The sequence below is a fragment of the Symphalangus syndactylus genome, chromosome 15, assembly GCF_028878055.3.
Source record: "Symphalangus syndactylus isolate Jambi chromosome 15, NHGRI_mSymSyn1-v2.1_pri, whole genome shotgun sequence".
Classification (NCBI taxonomy): domain Eukaryota; kingdom Metazoa; phylum Chordata; class Mammalia; order Primates; family Hylobatidae; genus Symphalangus; species Symphalangus syndactylus.
Window position 1 is genome coordinate 72,931,412 of NC_072437.2, and position 19,331 is coordinate 72,950,742.

The 19,331-nt window shown below is 43.3% G+C and overlaps 1 protein-coding gene and 1 non-coding gene across 2 annotated transcripts; one reads left to right on the plus strand and one right to left on the minus strand.

Moving 5' to 3' along the window:
- Nucleotides 1–4,187: 4,187 nt before the first annotated feature.
- SAP18 (Sin3A associated protein 18) lies at nt 4,188–12,550 on the minus strand. The gene is made up of 4 exons (XM_055245037.2): nt 11,327–12,550; nt 11,013–11,122; nt 6,093–6,215; nt 4,188–5,833 (listed from the first exon to the last, which is right to left on the minus strand). Exons 1-4 carry the CDS (start codon nt 11,453–11,455, stop codon nt 5,677–5,679), a joined length of 519 nt encoding a protein of 172 aa, XP_055101012.1. The 5' UTR covers nt 11,456–12,550; the 3' UTR covers nt 4,188–5,676.
- Nucleotides 12,050–12,121, plus strand: LOC129464254 (small nucleolar RNA SNORD27). The gene has a single exon (XR_008651493.2). It is a non-coding gene; the product is annotated as a small nucleolar RNA SNORD27 (small nucleolar RNA).
- Nucleotides 12,551–19,331: the final 6,781 nt, after the last annotated feature.

The window sequence follows — 19,331 nt, forward strand, 5'->3', positions numbered from 1 at the left end:
GTATTAGTCTGTTCTCACGCTGCTAATAAAGACATACCCAAGACTGGGTAATTTATAAAGGAAAGAGGTTTAATGGACTCACAGTTCCACTGGCTGGGGAGGCCTCACAATCATGGCAGAAGGCAAAGGGGGAAGCAAGACACGTCTTACATGGTGGCAGGCAAGAGGGCATGTGCAGGGGAACTCCCCTTTATAAAACCCTCAGATCTCGTGAGACTTATTCACTATGATGAGAATATGATAGGAAAGACCCACCCCCATGATTCAGTTACCTCCCACTGCATCCCTCCCACGACGTGGGAATTATGGGAGCTACAATTCAGGTGACATTTGGGTGAGGACACAGCCAAACCACATCGATGGGCAATAAAGACTGTTAAGCATTTCTGATTATCCGCAAGGGAGCACCAGTTGTTTAGTGGTGGCCCCTCAGTTTGTCTAAGTCATATTTCCCTAAGCCTTAACACCTCCCTCCTACGATCTTAGTTTCTGTTCTTAGAACTGATGCTTCCAGCTTGTCAAGCTTCAAATATTGGGATCTTTCAAGTGTGTCTTCCCACTGCTGTTAAAATGAAATCCAAGATCCTTATTTTGGCTTACATGGCCCTACGTGATTTGACCCCAGCTTGCTTCTTCCTCCTGTGCCTTGTGCTCCAGCCACATCACCCTCTTCCACTCCGTTCTTCCTGCTCCCGGGCCTCACACAGGCTGCTCTCATCCTGGAATACTCTTTCCCACCCACTGTGCTAACACTCCCTCATCCTTAATTGGTGGACACTTGATGTTTTTGTCTGCCCCCAACTACTGCCCTTAAGAACTTACAGGCCAGCGCCAGGCTCAACCAAGCAACATCACAACTTCTGACCACACTGGTCAAGTCAGGTCAATGAAAGCCCATTCTGGGACTGGGGAAGTACTGGGAAAGAGCAGCACACTTCTGGAGATGCAGAGGTACAGCTGGAGCCGTGAAGGGAGGGCTGGCCTGTGGAGGAGCCCTCGCAACAGAGTTGAGGTGGTGGTGGCGCTCAAGGATCAGCTGGGCCTGAAGTCAGCTAGCTCTACCCTGGACTCTTCTGTTAAATGATGCATAAGCTCCTTGCCCTTGAGCCAGCTGGAGTTTTCTGTTACTTCAGACTTTGAGCCCTGGCTAATATGCTCTCAGATTAAGTATCATTTTATCAGACTTTACCTATCTTCCTGGTTTAAAAGAGATCTTCCCCCTTAGTTCTTTCTCAGCACCTTATTCTCGTCCTTCATAGTATTTGGTAGAATTTAATAAATTCTATTTAATAAAATATTTGGGTATACATTTATTTAATATTTGTCTCCCCCGCTGGACCACAAAAGCTCAGTAAGGGCAAGGACCTTGTTTGCTTGCTTTGTCCATTACCCGAGCACCTAGCGGTTTAAAAGGTTTATTGTGTGAATTAGTGATTACATCAAAGAGTTGAGATCTTACAATGCCAGGGATGGTTCTAAATGCTATACATTTATTAATGTGTATAATTAACTCTTTGAGGTAGGTACCCAATTTTTCAAATGAGGAAATTGAGGCTTTAATGATTAACTTTCCATGTCCGATTTCCCATCCCAAGTCTTGTTTGTTGCCAAGCCCTACGGAGGCTCCGTCTTTTAACATCTTCCTACCACTACCCAGATTCTCACCTAGATTATTACAATTCTTCAGAATTATCTGATACTCCTCTTTATCTGGAACTCCTGCCAAAGGTCAGTAGGTGAGTGCTTTACTGATTGTGAGCTCATCGTTTCCTCTCTTGTTCATGCTGTGCGCTTTATTGGAGTGTAGATCCCACTCCACTTTTAGGAGTTGAACAAGCTTAAATGCCATCTGTAGAAAACCATTCATTATCCTACCACAGTTTCAGTAGCAGTTCTTTCTTGTGACATTTTTCTGTCCACCTTTTATCAATATTTGCACCTTTTCCTCCTTACTAGACTGTAAGATTTTGAGGAAGGATCTGCATCTGTGTCAAATCTTTGTATTGCCAGGTTCATAGCATCTGGTACATAAAATAGGCACTCATCTAAAATTTTCAAGGATTTTTTAATATCCCTCAGAAGGTTCACTTCATTCTTTTTTGTTTTGTTCTGTTTTGTTTTTTGAGCCTCCCTCTGTTGCCCAGGCTGGAGTGCAATAGTGAGATCTCGGCTCACTGTAACCTCTGCCTCCCAGATTCAAGTGATTCTCCTGCCTCAGCCTCCCGAGTAGCTGGGATTACAGGCATGTGCCACCATGCCTGGCTAATTTTTGTATTTTTAGTAGAGATGGGGTTTCACTGTGTTGCCCCGGCTGGTTTTGAACTCCTGACCTCAGGTCATCTGCCAACCTCAGCCTCCCAAAATGCTGAGATTACAGGTGTGAGCCACTGCACCCGGCCAAATCCTGGTTAAATTTTCTTATGAGTTAGTTGTAACTGGGTTGACATAGTACCGTGGGTAGAGCAGGAAATTCTGAACAGCTGAAGGCACAAATTGAAGGGGCTAGAAATACCTCTTTTCTCTTTAAAATAGCCTACCTTTACTGAATATTCACTGCCCACCAGGCTCTCCCCTAATTTCACTGACTCCTCCCAAGTTTTATGAGGTAGGGATATCATTACACCTTCCTATAATAAAGTCTGCATTAACATTCCCAGGCTAAGGACTTTTGCTTATTACAACTACTTTTTAGTATTAAAATTACTTTTATGTTTAGCTTATTTCCCATAAAGATTTCTTGAGGGGGAGAATCCATGATTTTGTCTTCACAGAATAGTTGCCTAGTCATGATTAATCCTTTCTAACAGAATAAACATAACTTCCTTCAAGCTTGTGCCATTGCAGACTCTAGGAAATTACTTATTTGCAAAAGCAACCTATATTTAAGTAATAGAAGACAAACCAGAACAGGCAGACATCCGGCTGCTCTTAACACAAAGTGGAAACTATGACCATGTCCTATTTTTTTTTTTTGAGAGGCATTTTGAGTTTGTATAAAAACAAGAGGTCTACTTTAGGTAACTAGGCAAAAATTGCTACTTGTAGGGAATAACATCACTACAAGAATAGTGTGTCAGTGTAGTGTGGGTGGATGCCAGACTGTAAGAAACTGAGGATAAAAGAAACAACTGAGTATGAAAGAACATTATTTCTGGAAATGTTTCAACCAATCCTCTATTTTTGGCTACCTAGGTCCAATACCCCATTTTTGAGCTGTTAAATAGCCCCTCAGTCTGGGCCTCATTGTCACCTATAAATGGCAACTATAGTCACTGTATCTCAGTTGTGGTTACATGAGGTAATGCTGGTAAAGTTGTTCCTTAGCACAGTATCAATGCTCCTTACTTACGGGGTCATGTCTGGATAAACTCATCATGAGTTGAAAATATCCTAAGATGTTCAGTTCACAGCTGGTTTATTGGGATGTAGCCCCATAATAAGCTGAGGACCGTAGTGAATGGCTTATTGCTTATGCACCATTGCAAAGCTGAAAAATCTAAAGTTGAACTATCATAACTTGGGAACCATCTGTGTTTGGCACAAGTAAACACTTAAATCATAGTTAGTTACAAACTTGATTTAGAGTGCTGCCTTCTGTTTCACAAAAACAGGTCTGAAATGTGTTTAACTGAACAAGAAAGAGGTATATCAAGTTCAGCTCCTTATTATGTTCAATTTTAGATAATTTTAAACCTAGCCTAATGTTTCTTTCTACCCCCATTCACATCTGCCCCTCACATGCATAAAACCGATACCTAAAACATTACCTGAGTCAATGATCAGCTGGGCATAACCGTCCCGGTGTTTGTACACCGTGAAAAATTAAAAAGACATTATAGGCAATATCATGTACTGTAACACATATTCCAAAGGGAAAACGTCAATTCCAAAATACCTAGGAGCAAATGAGGCAACCAGGGCAGACACTAAAGCACTGAGCAAGACGCTGTCATGATGACTACTTATTTCTGTTTTATATGTGGGGAAACAGCTCAGTTATTACTCAAAGCCACACTTACCAAAGCCAGAGGTAAACTAGTACAAGTCTTTTGATTCTTGGCATTATATTCAATAAATTCACTAGGTATTCTCTAACTGTAGTTTTGATGGAATATTGAAATCTTTAAAGGAAAAATTCCATGTTGGAACCAAGCAAAGGGTGGAATTTGACAAACCAGCCCAACCACTTTGGCTTACAAAGTCCTTTATTTAGTTCCTACCCTCTTCATCTGCATAGTAAATCACAGGGTTCCCCGTCACTGCCACCACAAATAGGAAGTTAATCGTGGCTATTCTCCAAAAAGCTAGGTGCAAATTAACTTTATGGCTCCAGTCTATCTAATCTGAATGAATAAACAACCTAGAGGTTTGGGGTAAACCACAGCACAGAAGAGGCACCAGATCTAGGCTCCAGGCTGGTCTCTGCCATTGCTAACAGGGACACCAATTCCACAGAATCATTAGATTTTAAATGGCTATTTTTTGTATGTACCAGATAAAACTAGTGCAATTTTATTGCTGCTAGTACTTTTTTTTTTTTTTATTTTGGGATATACACTTTCAATTGGCTACTGTAACAAACTAAAGGGAATTTATAATACACTGTCATACTGTTCATAAACTTCAAAATGAGAGTAGTGCCATGGAAGAGGAGAGATCCAGTTTTAATATCACTTTATGGCCAATAATCAGTATTTATTGTTTCTCATTTGTCAGGCACTATTCTAAGCTCTTAAAATATTCAGTCTTAACAATCCTATAGGCTGTTATCTCCATTTTACAAAATAAAGACTCAAACAATTTATCCAAGGTTGCAGAGTCACTGCTGCAATCAGGACTTAAATGTTCTGCTGCACTGGTCTTCACTGCTTTACTGCCTCTCAAATCAGATGCACGCCAGTACCTAGCACACAAGAGGGTGTGTGAATACCTCCTATTCAGCCTGACCTTGTCCTTGGCTCTTCTCCCTGGGTCTCAAGATTCCTCCTTCACCCCTCCCTCCATCTGCAGATCTCCAAGGTAAACCTTTCTACCTGTACCGAAACCCTTGTTTCCTCTGAACTGGTTCCAGCCTTTAAAATGCCCTATTCCCCACATGTTAAAAATTTAAGTGCTCATTGTGGTGCCTTTCTTTAACCTTTTATGTCATGGTACCCTGATCAAGGCGGGACAATCTCTTCCAACACACCTTCTTCAACTTGCCTCAGCTTATACTATTCCAAACTGCCTCTGCTGCCACTTGAGCTCCCTCTCACATGTCCTTTCCAACTGCATACAGCAGTCTACACCACAATCTCATGTTTGATTACATCCGTGGCTTTCTTGTTGTGCCCCTTTGGGCTTAACCATACGCTCCTCCACTACTTAGAATAAACCCTGTTCCCAGGCCTCCATTAACTTTCACAGACAGGCTGATTACACACATATATTTAACAGTACAGTTTTACACAGAATGCTAAGAGCACTTTTCTTCATATTTTACAGAAGGGCTTGAAACATACAGACTTTCTATTAGTAATCATACAATAGTACATCCAAATCTAATTCCTAAATAGATGATGCATTATAATTTGTTTAGAATTTAAAGGCTTAATGGCAATAATCAGGGGAGGAAAAAGAGTAAGTTTATTTTACATAACTGACGGAAAAATAAATTCAAGAAATAGTAAATAGAATTTAATATGGTCTCATGCGCCCTGAAGGAGGTGGTGCCCGATTTGGAGGGGTAATTGCTATGTCCAAGTAATCTCCTATCTGGAACTTCTGTGACTGCAGGGTCATGGAATCATCAGTCCCTTTTCTGCCAGACATGGTGCTGCCAATCTCCTTAACTCTGCAAGAAAGAAAATCAACTGTTAATGGATCCAAATCAATGAAACCCAATTATGTACTACAAAGTGAATATGGCACTGGATTTGCTCCATCATTTTATAACACAGTTCCAAAATTTAACTACTTTATTAAACCAAACCACGTATTAATATAAACCCATATTTTCCCACTAACAAGATTCATTGAAGGAGTTATCTGTATCAGTTAAAACATACTAAAAACAAAGAGAATACAGGACTTAAAAATGAGAAGTTACCTACCGATAGCCAGGTCTTTTAACATCTGTAAAAACGATTGCAAAATTGAAGTGAGTGCCCTTCTTTCTAGCTTCTGGGTAGACTTCTTTTACTAAGCTTGTCAGTTCTTTCAAGGTTGCATCCATCCTGGATTTTTTTTTAAAAAGACATTTACATTTGCTTAATCAATAATATTAAAAGGGATACTGACAATGAGTTAATTACATATATCTGAGTTGTGACTTACATTAGAAACTGCCAGGGTCTTATACTAGAGTTTAATTTTAAAGCAGCTAAAAATACTATTTGCCTCCAAAAACTCCGTGTACCAGCCTTACTGCTGGAAATTTCAATTAATTAGACTCTTAGTGCTAAAAGGGACTTCAGAGATTCTATATGCTATCTTCTGTTGCTACACAACACCTTATGGCCTAGTGATTTTACCTAAGGGTAACTAGTCTAAATAAATCCAAATATGCAAAATAGACGTATCCCATTAGTTCTAAGACACGTACCCTTCCACATTTTAGCATCCCTGAAATTGGAATGTATCTCAGAATCAATATACTAGGAAAGCATTTTAATACTGACGTTTTGTTTTGTTTTTGAGAGAGTCTCGCTCTGTCGCCCAGGCTAGAGTGCAGTGACGTGACCTCGGCTCACTGCAACCTCCGCATCCCAGGTTCAAGGAATTCTCCTGCCTCAGCTTCCTGAGTACCTGGGATTACAGATGCCCACCACCACGCCCAGGTAATTTTTGTATTTTTAGTAGAGACAGGGTTTCACCATGTTCGCCATGCTGGTCTCAAACTCCTGACTTTAAGTGATCCACCTATCTTAGCCTCCCAAAGTGCTGGGATTGATTACAAGCGTGAGCCACTGCACCCAGCCAGATGTGTTTCTTCTTTCTTAGATAGAATCTTAAGTTTTACAACAGATAAGAGTCCTAGAGCCAATGAAATAGACAAAATTTTCTTATGATGAAGCACAGGCTCTTGTCACAATAAAGTTTCTTACCCTGCAAATACTGATTTGAATGCAACTTTCATATAGTCCCCTGAGCTAATAGAGCACAATCTGAAAAAATATTTTAAAATATAAGCATCTTAGAAATAACCTAGTATACATTTTTTTGCCAGGTGCAGTGGCTCCTGCCTGTAATCCCAGCACTTTGGGAAGCCAAGGCGGGTGGATCACCTGAGGCCAGGAGCTCAAGTTCGAGAGCAGCCTGGCCAACGTCGTGAAACCCCGTTTCTACTAAAAATACAAAAATTTGCCAGGCATTGTGGCACACAACTGTAGCCTATAATCCCAGCTACTCAAGAGGCTGAGACAAGAGAATCACTTGACCTGGGAGACGGAGGCTGCAATGAGCCAAGACTGTGCCACTGTAGTCCAGCCTGGGTGACAGACTGAGACTCTGTCTCAAAAACAAAAAAACCTGAGGTCACACTGGTTTATCTGTCTTAGAGGTGACTTTTTTTTTTTTTTTTTTTTTGAGACGGAGTCTCGCTCTGTCACCCAGGCTGGAGTGCAGTGGCGCAATCTCGGCTCACTGCAAGCTCCGCCTCCCGGGTTCACACCATTCTCCTGCCTCAGCCTCCCGAGTAGCTGGGACTACAGGCACCTGCCACCGCGCCCGGCTAATTTTTTGTATTTTTTTAGTAGAGACGGGGTTTCACCGTGTTAGCCAGGATGGTCTCGATCTCTTGACCTTGTGATCCGCCCGCCTCGGCCTCCCAAAGTGCTGGGATTACAGGCTTGAGCCACCGCGCCCGGCCGAGATATATAACTTAAGGCTTTGTTTGGTTGCAATTTATGTATGGTATAGTTTAGGACAGGATTTTGTAATTTTTTTTCTTGATTCAGAGTAGAAGGTCTGTGGAACAACCTCACTCTGCCATTTTAACCCTAAAAATCACTCTATTCATCCGCTTTCCCTGATAAAAGGACTTACTACAGGGAGGAGCAGTACCTTCTTGACTTTATACCCTCAGGATCTAAGCACACACAGCACCTGGCAAATAGGAACTCTTATCTGTTGGAAGAAGCATACACTTTAATTTCTGAAAAGAGATTTTCATCAAGCCATTATTCAACAGTTCTTCCATATAAGCTAAATCAACCTTCCTAGAACACTTACCTTTGAGTGATGCTTAAGTACAAGTATTACACTACTGCATAAATTTAACAAGCACCTCCAAATAAGACAAGGTCCCGATCTTCAAGGGATTAGCTCTAGTGTACAGGGCTTAAATAGTTTAAAATTATACATCTTTTGGGGAATATAAAATAGTGCAGCTGCTATGAAAAAGTTTGGTGGTTCCTCAAAAATTAAACAAAACTAACATATGACCCAGGAATCCACTCCTAGGTACATACCCAAAAGAACTGACAGCAGGGACACAAACACATTTGTATGCCAATGTTCACAGCAGCATTATTCACAATGGCAAAAAAGGTGAAACAACCCAAGTGTCCATCAATAGATGAGTACATATGTGATGCATACATACAACGAAATATGATTCAGCCTTGACAAGGCTAAATGGATGCTACAACATTAACCCTAAAAACACCATGAAATAAGCTAATCACAAAATAACCAATACTGTAACGAGTTCACTGAAATGAAATATGCAGAATAGGCAAATTCATATACAGACAGATAATACGTTAGAGGCTACAAGGAGATGGGGCAGGGGAGGAAGGGAAATTATTAATAGGCACAGAGTGTCCTTAAACGGGTACCGGCACACTGGGCATGGTGGTGTGTGCCTGTAGTCTCAGCTGCTTGAGCCAAGGAGCTCGAATCCAGCTTGGGGAACAGAGCAAGACTCTGTCTCTTTAAAAATTAAAAAAAGGCGGGATGAGGTACAGGGTTTCTGTTGGAGAGAGGGATAAAAACTTGTAGAAACAGTGGTTGCACAACAATTTGAATGCTATTAATGCCACCAAATTGTACACTTAGAAATGGTTAATGACCAGGTGCAGTGGCTCACGCCTGTAATCCAACCACTTTGGGAGGCCAAGGCGGGCGGATCACTTGAGGTCAGGAGTTCGAGACCAGCCTGGCCAACATGATGAAACCCTGTCTCTACCAAAAATACAAAAATTAGCCAGGCGTGGTGGCGGGCGCCTGTAATCCCAGCTACTGAGGAGGCTGAGGCGTGAGAATCGCTTGAACCCGGGAGGCAGAAGTTGCAGTGAGCTGAGATCGTGCCACTGCACTCCAGCCTGGGTGACAGAGTCAGACCCAAAAAATAAAAATAAAAGAAATGGAGGCCGGGCGCGGTGGCTCACGCTTGTAATCCCAGCACTTTGGGAGGCCGAGGCAGGCGGATCACGAGGTCAGGAGATCGAGACCATCCTGGCTAACGCGGTGAAACCCCGTCTCTACTAAAAATACAAAAAATTAGCCGGGCGTGGTGGCGGTGCCTGTAGTCCCAGCTACTCGGAGAGGCTGAGGCAGGAGAATGGCGTGAACCCGGGAGGTGGAGCTTGCAGTGAGCCGAGATCGCACCACTGCACTCCAGCCTGGGTGACAGAGCGAGACTCCATCTCAAAAAAATAAAAAAATAAATAAAATAAATAAATAAAAGAAATGGTTAACACAGCAAATTTTGTTATATATGCACACACATATATATTTTGAGACGGAGTCTCGCTCTGTCGCCCAGGCTGGAGTACAGTGACGCAATCTCACCTCACTGCAACTTCCACTTCCCAGGTTCAAGGGATCCTCCTGCCTCAGTCTCCCAATTAGCTGGGATTACAATTCTGAGCCACCACACCTGGCTAATTTTTGCATTTTTAGTAGAGACAGTGTTTCATCACGCCGGCCAGACTGGTCTCGAACTCCTGACCTCAAGTGATCCGCCAGCCTCAGCCTCCCAAAGTGCTGGGATTACAGGCATAAGCCACCGTGCCTGGCTTGTTATAACATCTTTTTATCACAATAAAAAATTTATTTTAGGCCGGGCGCGGTAGCTCACACCTGTAATCCCAGCACTTTGGGAGGCTGAGGCAGGCAGATCACTTGAGGTCAGGAGTTTGAGCCCAGCCTGGTCAATACGGTGAAACCCCATCTCTACTAAAAATACAAAAATTAGCCAGGAGTGGTGGTGGGCACCTGTAATCCCAGCTACTTGGGAGGCTGAGTCAGAAGAATCAATTGAATCCAGGAGGTGGAGGTTGCAGTGAGCCGAGATGGCACCACCGCACTCCAGCCTGGGCAACAGAGCGAGACTGTCTCAAAAATATACGGAGAGAGTATATACATATATTTTTCAATTACACACCTTTTATTTATACTAAAAAGCCATTATGGTGTCAATCCAAGGAGTTACGTGCAGCACTAAAGACAAGCCTGCAGTAGTTTGTAGGGAGGTACACCCAAGAAATAAACATTCAGGAACCATCTTCACTAAACACATATCAAAAGCTTTTCCATTAACCCTTAGAGAAGAAATAACTCGGGTTTTGGTAGTTTATTTTTCACTTTTGGTGCTTTGGTACCTAAGGCTTAATATTACGTGGAAATGCTCTTTGAGAATAACAAATACCACTCGACAGCATCACTCTCCCTTACCATGTTGTCCTAGTGCAATTTATTTGACTATGAGTCCCTTTAGGGCGGATACTACAACTTAATTATCTACCTATCACTTTTGTACCTAGCAGCCATAACAGTGAATGCAATCTTGGGTCTGTCCATTCTTAACCGCCCAAAAGTTACAACATTAATCACAAAAGCGTTACAATACAGGCAAATCTCCTTTCACCTAACAACAAAAACTTCTAACTTCCTGAAAGCTGAGTCCGAAGGCCCCAAGTGGAGAAATGAAATTGAAATCAAGGAGAATAACTCTACACTGGCAAAGGCAATTAACTGTTGTTCCAGGTTCCCAGCCCGGGTCCCTGAGCCCACCCCGCCCTCCTCACCAAGTGTAGATCTGCAACTCGCTAGACGGTACATTTCCCCGGGAGAACTCGTCCATTCGGTGGTGGCGGCCGTTATTGGTGGTGAAGACCCGTAGCAATAGTGGGCATGTCTGACGGAGAGAGAAAACGGAAGGGCATAAGTTAAAAACACCAGCTGCGAACCCGGACCTCATCTCTCTTCCCGAGGCGTTGCGGCCTCCGAGCCGCCCCGAGACCAAAAACACCATCTCCTCCCGCACACAGGCCGCGCCTCTGCACCCGGCCGGGCTCATCCCCAACCTCTTCCCGGACCTCAAAGCGGAGGGGGCCTTCACCTTTTCGCGGTCGATCGGCTTTTCTGGCTCCTTCTTAATTTCCTCCTGGGTAACGCGCGACTCCACCGCCATCTTTCTCCTACGGCCTGCGAGACGCTCGCCCTGACCTCCGACCCCTGCAGCGAGCATGAGCACGAAGTCTCTCGCGAGGAGAAGCTCGACACTTTATAGTCGGCCAGGGGCTGGGCGGGGCGTCTCCTAGCGCAGGCGCACTTCCGTGCGTGGCGTGCAAGCCGGGGCGCGCCTGCGTGTTGCGACTTCGGGAAAAGGCGGGTGCTGGCGTCAGCGGGGAGGAGGTGCTTAGCGTCCGTCGCCTAGCAGTTGGTTGCCGGGATGTTTTTTTCCCTTAAATATTCACAGGCGAAATAAGCTTAAGGTGGCGTTTTCACGGTAATGACGAAAACCTTATTGGACACGAAACGTTCCTTTATTAGCAAAGTATAGATCTTTCTGATGGAACAACAGGCCCTCGATGCCCGCCCCTGAGGTAAGCCGGAAGAGGGACCGCCAGCTTAAGTGATCCTGGAGCGATCCTTCCAGCCACACACAGTTCGGGTGGCTTAGAGACCTGAACGCGTACAGCAAATCCAGAACTTGTAGGAAATAACGTTCTAGAATATCTTCAGGACCTATGGGTGGGAATATATGATACAAAAACAACTAACTTGAAGCAATTGATTTGACTGGGTTACGACAAAAATAATCTGACCTTCAAAATACATAACTCCATGATGAACCCAAAATGCCAAGTATATGACTGAACTTACAAGTGATACCATCTTACGACTGAAGAGTGGGAAAAAAAAATACATCATAAGAGAGAAGCCACACAGTAGGAGAAATTTGTTACACATATGATTGACAAAGGCAGTTATCTAGAATGTATAGGATCTAAACAGACAACCCAATCGAAAAATGGATAAAATTACTGAACAGGTGCTTTGGCAATGACAAAATCCAGATAGTCAACAAACATGTAAGGTGTGCAAGCGCATTACGAATCAGGGAAATGCATTAAAACCACAATTAGTTTCAATTGATTGGTTTTTAAGTCACACCCACTAGATTGGCAAAAATTAGGAACTCTGGCCGGACGTGGTGGTGGCTCACGCCTGTAATCTCATCATTTTGGGAGGCCGAGTCAGGCGGATTATTTGACCTCCTGACTCCCGACTTGAGGTCAGGAGTTTGAGACAAGCCTGGCCAACACGATGAGACTCCGTCTCCACTAAAAATACAAAAAAAAAAAAATTAGCCAAGAGTGGTGGCAGGCGCCTGTGATCCCAGCTACTGGGAAGGCAGAGGCAGAAGAATTGCTTGAATCTGGGAGGCGGAGGTTATAGGTTACAGTGAGTGGAGATCGTGCCACTGCAGTCCAGCAACCTAGATACGGCCAGTCGTGGTGGCTCACCCCAGTAATCCCAGCACTTTGGGAGGTCAAGACAGGTGGATCACTTGAAGTCAGGAGCTCGAGACCAGCCTAACCAACATGGTGAAGCCCCGTCTCTACTAAAAATACAAAATTAGCCACTCGTGGTGTCACAAGCCTGTAATCCCAGCTACTTGGGAGGCTGAGGCAGGAGAATCACTTGAACCGGGAGGCGGAGGCTGCAGTGAGCCAAGATCACGCCATTGTACTCCAGTCTGGCCAACAAGAGCAAAACTCCGAAACTCCGTCTTAAAGCAAACAAAAAATCTAGGCACTCTGACAGTAGCAAGTGTTTGTAGGCTACTGGGAATTCTCATATACTGCTGGTAAGAATGTAAACTGGAACACCTGCTTTAGAAAGTAGTACTTACCCTAGAGAAAATCTTGCTCAAGTGTATCCAGAGACATTACAAGAATGTTCTTAGCTATATTGTTCATGAGAACAAAAAGCTGGAAACAGCCCAAGTGTCCATCAACAGTAGGACAGTTCAGTGAATTGTGGTGTACTAGACAGCAGTAAAACTACCAATCAACAATGGGATACTATAAAGCAACACAAATTTACGATCTACAGTCATATGAAACAATGTGAATCTCACAAACATGATGGTGAATATAAGAAACCAAAGACAAAAACGTTTTTACTGTATGAATTCATTTTCAAAACATTCAAAAGCAGGCAATACTAAAATATATTGTTCAAGAGAATTCCCAGTTAACAAAATTATAAAGAAAATGGAGAAGTAATTATAATTACCAGAAAAGTCTGAGTAGTAATGACCTCTGAGTATAGAAGGGGATTGTAATAAGGGAGGGGCAAATGGAATCCTTCTAGAGTGTTGGCAACATTCCATTTTTTTTTAACCTAGGTGGTGGTTACATAGCTGTTTTAATTAAAATTACTTTTTTTTTTTTTTGAGACAGAGTCTCGCTCTGTCACCAGGCTAGAGTGCAGTGCCGTGGCACAATCTTGGCTCACTGCAACCTCTGTCTCACGGGTTCAAGCAATTCTCTGCGTCAGCCTCCCCAGTAGCTGGGATTACAGGCACCCGCCACCATGCCCAGCTATTTTTTTTGAATTTTTAGTAGAGACGGGGTTTCACCATGTTGGCCAGGCTGGTATTGAACTCCCAACCTTGTGATCCACCCGCCTCAGCCTCCCAAAGTGCTGGGATTACAGGCATGAGCCACCAAGCCCGGCCTGAATTAAAATTACTCTTTAAAGAGTACATTTATGTTATTATTATTGAGATGGTCTTGCTTTGTCACCCAGGCTGGAGTCCAGTGATGGAATCATGACTCACTGCAGCCTTGACTTCCTGGCTCCAGCAATCCTCCCACCTCAGCCTCCTGGGTAGCTGGGACCGTGTAGCCGGGAACACAGGCGCAAGCCACCATGCTGGGCTAATTTTTGTAGAGATAGGACTTCTCCATTTTGGCCAGGCTGGTCTCAAACTCCTGACCTCAAGCTATCCACCCTCCTCAGCCTCCCAAACTGCTGGGATTACAGGCAAGAGCCACTGTGCCCAACCCCATTTATATTTTTATGCACCCCTCTGTACTAGTGCTATACCTTGCTATTTTAAAAATACATAATTCAATACAAAAAATGACAAAAGACATGGATGGGCCAGGCGCGGTGGCTGACGCCTGTAATCTCAGCACTTTGGGAGGCTGAGATGGGTGGACAGCTTGAGGTCAGGAGTTCGAGACCAGCCTGGCCAGCATGGTGAAATCCTCTCTACTAAAAATACAAAAATTAGCTGGGCGTGGTGGCAGGTGCCTGTAATACCAGCTACTCTGGAGGCTGAGGCAGAAGAATCGCTTGAACACGGGAAGCAGAGGTTGCAGTGAGCCGAGATCTTGCCACTGCACTCCAGCCTTAGCAACAGAGCCATACACCATCTCAAAACAAAACAAAACAAAACAAAAAATAATGGGCATTTCATGGAAGATTAAATGAAGGTAAACATATGAAGATACCCGACCTCAAGAATAGTCATAAAAATGCAAAGTTAAACACAGATAACATTTCACTCTACTAGATTAACCAAAATGTGAAAGTCTGACAAGTGCTCACAAGGATATGGAGAAAAGGGAATTCTTATAGATTGCTCTCAGCCACTTTAGAAAACTGATTGGCAGGGCTGGGCGCGGTGGCTCACTCCTGTAATCCCAGCACCTTGGGAGGCCGAGGCGGGTGGATCACAAGGTCAGGAGATCGAGACCATCCTGGCTAACACGGTGAAACCTCATCTCTACTAAAAATACAAAAAATTAGCTGGGCATGGTGCCGGGCACCTGTAGTCCCAGCTACTCAGGAGGCTGAGGCAGGAGAATGGCGTGAACCCAGGAGGAGCTTGCAGTGAGCCGAGATGGCGCCACTGCACTCCAGCCTGGGCGACAGAGCAAGACTCCACCTCAAAAAAACAAACAAACAAAAAAAGAAAACTGATTGGCATCACCTAGAAAGATTCAATATGTGTACACCTTAAGACTCAGCTATTCTGGCTGGGCACAGTGGCTCACGCCTGTAATCCCAACACTCTGGGAGGCCGAAGTGGGCAGATCACCTGAGATTCGGAGTTCAAGACCAGCCTGACCAACATTGAGAAACCCCATCTCTACTAAAAATACAAAATTAGCCAGGCATGGTGGTGCATGCCTGTAATCCCAGCTACTTGGGAGGCTGAGGCAGGAGAATCGCTTGAATCTGGGAGGTGGAGGTTGCAGTGAGCCCAGATTGCACCATTGCACTCCAGCCTGGGCAACGAGAGCGAAACTCTGTCTCAAAACAAAAAAAAGACTCAGCTATTCTATGCCTTATGTGTAACTCAGAAAAACTGTTGACCATGAGCACAAGGCAGCAGTTTAAATAATATTATAATGTGTTTATTCATAATAACTAGAAACAATTCAACTGCCTACCTAGAGTATATTCGTAAAATGGAATACTATAAAGACTTGAAAGTAAATAAATGAATCAGTACTCTTTTTTAAAGTTTTTTTATGATTTTTATTTATTTTTTATTTTTTTGAGATGGCATCTCACTCTGTCGCCAGGCTGGAGCACAGTGGTGCGATCTTGGCTCCCTGCAATCTCTGCCTTCCAGGTTCAAGAAATTCTCCTGCCTCAACCTCCTGAGTAGCTGGGATTACAGGCACACACCACCATGCCTGTTGTAGGAAGTCAGGAACCCTGAATGGAGGGACCGGCTGAAGCCATGGCAGAAGAACGTGGATTGTGAAGGTTTCATGGACATTTATTAGTTCCCCAAATTAATACTTTTATAATTTCTTATGCCTGTCTTTACTGCAATCTCTGAACATAAATTGTGAAGATTTCATGGACATTTATCACTTCCCCAATCAATACCCTTGTGATTTCCTATGCCTGCCTTTAGTCTCTTAATCCCATCATCTTCGTAAGCTAAGGAGGATGTATGTCACCTCGGGACCCTGTGATGATTGCGTTAACTGCACAAATTGTTTGTAGAGCATGTGTGTTTGAAAAATCTGAAATCTGGGCACCTTGAAAAAAGAACAGGATAACAGCAATGTTCAGGGAACAAGAGAGATAACCTTAAACTCTGACTGCCGGTGAGCTGGGTGGAACAGAGCCATATTTCTCTTCTTTCAAAAGCAAATGGGAGAAATATCGCTGAATTCTTTTTCTCAGCAAGGAACATCCTGAGAAGGGGAATGCGTCCCTGAGGGTAGGCCTCTAAAATGGCCGCTTCAGGGGGCGGCCATCTTTTTTGGTCAAGCTGTAGGGATAAAATAAACCCCAGTCTCCTGTAGCACTCCCAGGCTTATTAGGAGGAGGAAATTCCCGCCTAATAAATTTTGGTCAGACCGGTTGTCGGCTCTCAAACCCTGTCTCCTGATAAGATGTTATCAAGGACAACGCGTGCCTGAAACTTCATTCGCAATTTAATTTCGCCGTGGTCCTGTGATCTAGCCCTGCCTCCATTTGCCTTGTGATATCTTATTACCTTGTGAAGCATGTGATCTCTGTTACCCACACCCTATTCGTACACTCCCTCCCCTTTTGAAAATCACTAATAAAAACTTGGTGGTTTTGCGGCTCAGGGGGCATCACGGAAGCTGCCGACATGTGATGTCTCCCCCGGATGCCCAGCTTTAAAATTTCTCTGTTTTGTACTGTGTCCCTTTATTTCTCAGACTGGCTGACACTTAGGGAAAATAGAAAAGAACCTACGTGAAATATCGGGGGTGAATTTCGCCCAATATCTGGCTGAATTTTCCCCTGATACATGCCCAGCTAATCTGTGTATTTTTAGTAGAGATGGGGTTTCACCATGTCGGCCAGGATGGTCTCAATCTCCTGACCTCGTGATCTGCTCACCTGAGCCTCCCAAAGTGCTGGCTGGGATTACAGGCATGAGTCACCACGCCTGGCCTACTTTTTTTAAAAAGTAGAAAAAGCAAGTCACAGAACACATATGATAGGATTCAATTTATGCAGTTTATTCAATTTAGAGGGGGAAATAGGAACCCTTCACCTAAAAATACTGTTTAGGGAAACAAACATGAGTAGTAAAACTATAAAGAGAAGCGGGGGAAATAAACACTAAATTCAGTTTAGTGTTACCTCTGAGGGTAAGCTTGGGTGATGCAATTTATGAAGGGCCTCCACAGCTTCTAAGATACTGGTAATATACTCTTTCTCACTAGGAGGAGTGTGTTTTTTTTTCTTTACATTGTAGCTGTACATCTTAGAAACTCTTTTGTATGTGTGATTTAGATTACTCTTTTAAAATAGTTATTTACTTACTTTTCAGACAGGGTCTGGCTCAGCTGCCCAGGCTGGAATGCATTGGCATAATCTCGATCTCAGCTCACTGCAGCCTCTGCCTCCTGGACTCAAGCAATCCTCCCACTTCAGCCTCCCATGTGGCTGGGACCACAGGCCACACCACCACGCCCGGCTAATTTTTTGTAGAAATGGGGTTTTGCCATGTTACCCCTGTATGTCTCAAACTCCTGGGCTTGGCAGGGTGCGGTGGCTCACGCCTCTAAACCCAGCACTTTGGGAGGCCGAGGCAGGCGGATCACGAGGTCAGGAGATCAAGACCATCTTGGCTAACACAGTGAAACCCCGTCTCTACTAAAAATACAAAAAATTAGCCAGGCATGGTGGTGGGCACTTATAGTCTCAGCTACTCGGGAGGCTTAGGCAGGAGAACGGCGTGAACCTGGGTGAGAATCCGTCTAAAAAAAAAAAAATTCCTGCCCTCAAGCAATTCACCACCTTGGCCTCCCAAAGTGCTGAGATTACAAGTGTGACTAAGCGCACCCAGCCATAAAAAATTTATTTTTTCATTGTGCCTAGAATAGGCATGCATGCAGAATTGCATGCAGGCAACATTTGTTTTTTCAAAAAGATATTTAAATTTTCTCCCCAGTTCTATGATTCTAGTATATCCTTTTTAAAAATTTTATTTTTCCTAATAAGGAAGAATTCTAGGATGACTCTAGTATTGTATCTTTTTCAAAACCTCCATAATATAAAAATGCAGACACATGAGGGCACTCTAATCAATCCATTAAAGGGAAAACATTGAAACTATGAAAATGAAGAACTTCACAACCTTTTATTGGTGATAATGGGGAGGGTTCGTTTCTTAGATATAAGCTCTCATTTTGGGACCTTTCCAAATAACCAGCTCTCATCAAAATGAAACTTTCCGACATCTTGAGGCAGTAGAAGCCTTCAGCAGCCCTCATTCTACCTACATGGACTTGTAAAACCAGCTCTGATTTGCTCCTAAAATTGTAATATTTAAGGGTATGCATCTTTCCTTTCTTTCTTTTTAGAATTTACGTGGACAAGTATTACACTTCTAAGTAATATACCCAAGGGAATTGAAAGCAGGGACTCAGGTATTTGTGCACGAATGTTCATAGCAGTATTATTCACAGTAGCCAGAAGGTAGAAACAATCTGAATGTCCATCAACAGATGGAAAGATATACATAGAATGGAATATTCAGCTTTCAAAAGGAATAAAATCCTGACACGTTACAACGTGGGTGAATCTAGAAAACATTATGCTAAGTGAAATAAGCCAGACACAAAAGAACAAACATTGTATGACTTCATCTATAAGAGGCACGTAGAATGAACAGGCAAATTCATAGGCAGAAAGTAAAACAGAGGCTGCCAGGGGCTGGTGGGTATGTGGGGAGTGGGAAGTTATTGCTTAATGGGTACAGAGTTTCTGTTTGAGATGATGCAAAAATTCTGGATATGGATGGTGGGGATGGTTGCACAACATAGTGAACATAATTTTTTTTTTTTCACACAAAACAATAAACATTTTCTAAAAGTACATACGAACAAAAAGATGCATATCAAACATATTAGGAAGGTTGCACGTGGGAAGACAGGGAATAGAAATGGGGGGTGGGAATTAAAGAAAATAAATGAGAGAGGGACTTTGTATGGATCAATGATAATAACTCAATCCTCTATTTGACAAAGAAGAAGGAGAAGGAAGAGGAAGAAAAAGAAAGTGGGATAAAGGATCAGAAAGGGAGGAAAATAGAAAAA

Bases quoted from the DNA above. Each gene is read 5' to 3' on its own strand.
- SAP18 (XM_055245037.2), bottom strand. From the start codon at position 11,455: ATGCTCGCTGCAGGGGTCGGAGGTCAGGGCGAGCGTCTCGCAGGCCGT. The intron at 11,123-11,326 runs GTGAAGGCCCCC...TCTCTCCGTCAG, and splicing joins AGCCGATCGACCGCGAAAAG to ACATGCCCACTATTGCTACG. The intron at 6,216-11,012 runs GTGAGGAGGGCG...AAAAAAATCCAG, and splicing joins GAGTTGCAGATCTACACTTG to GATGGATGCAACCTTGAAAG.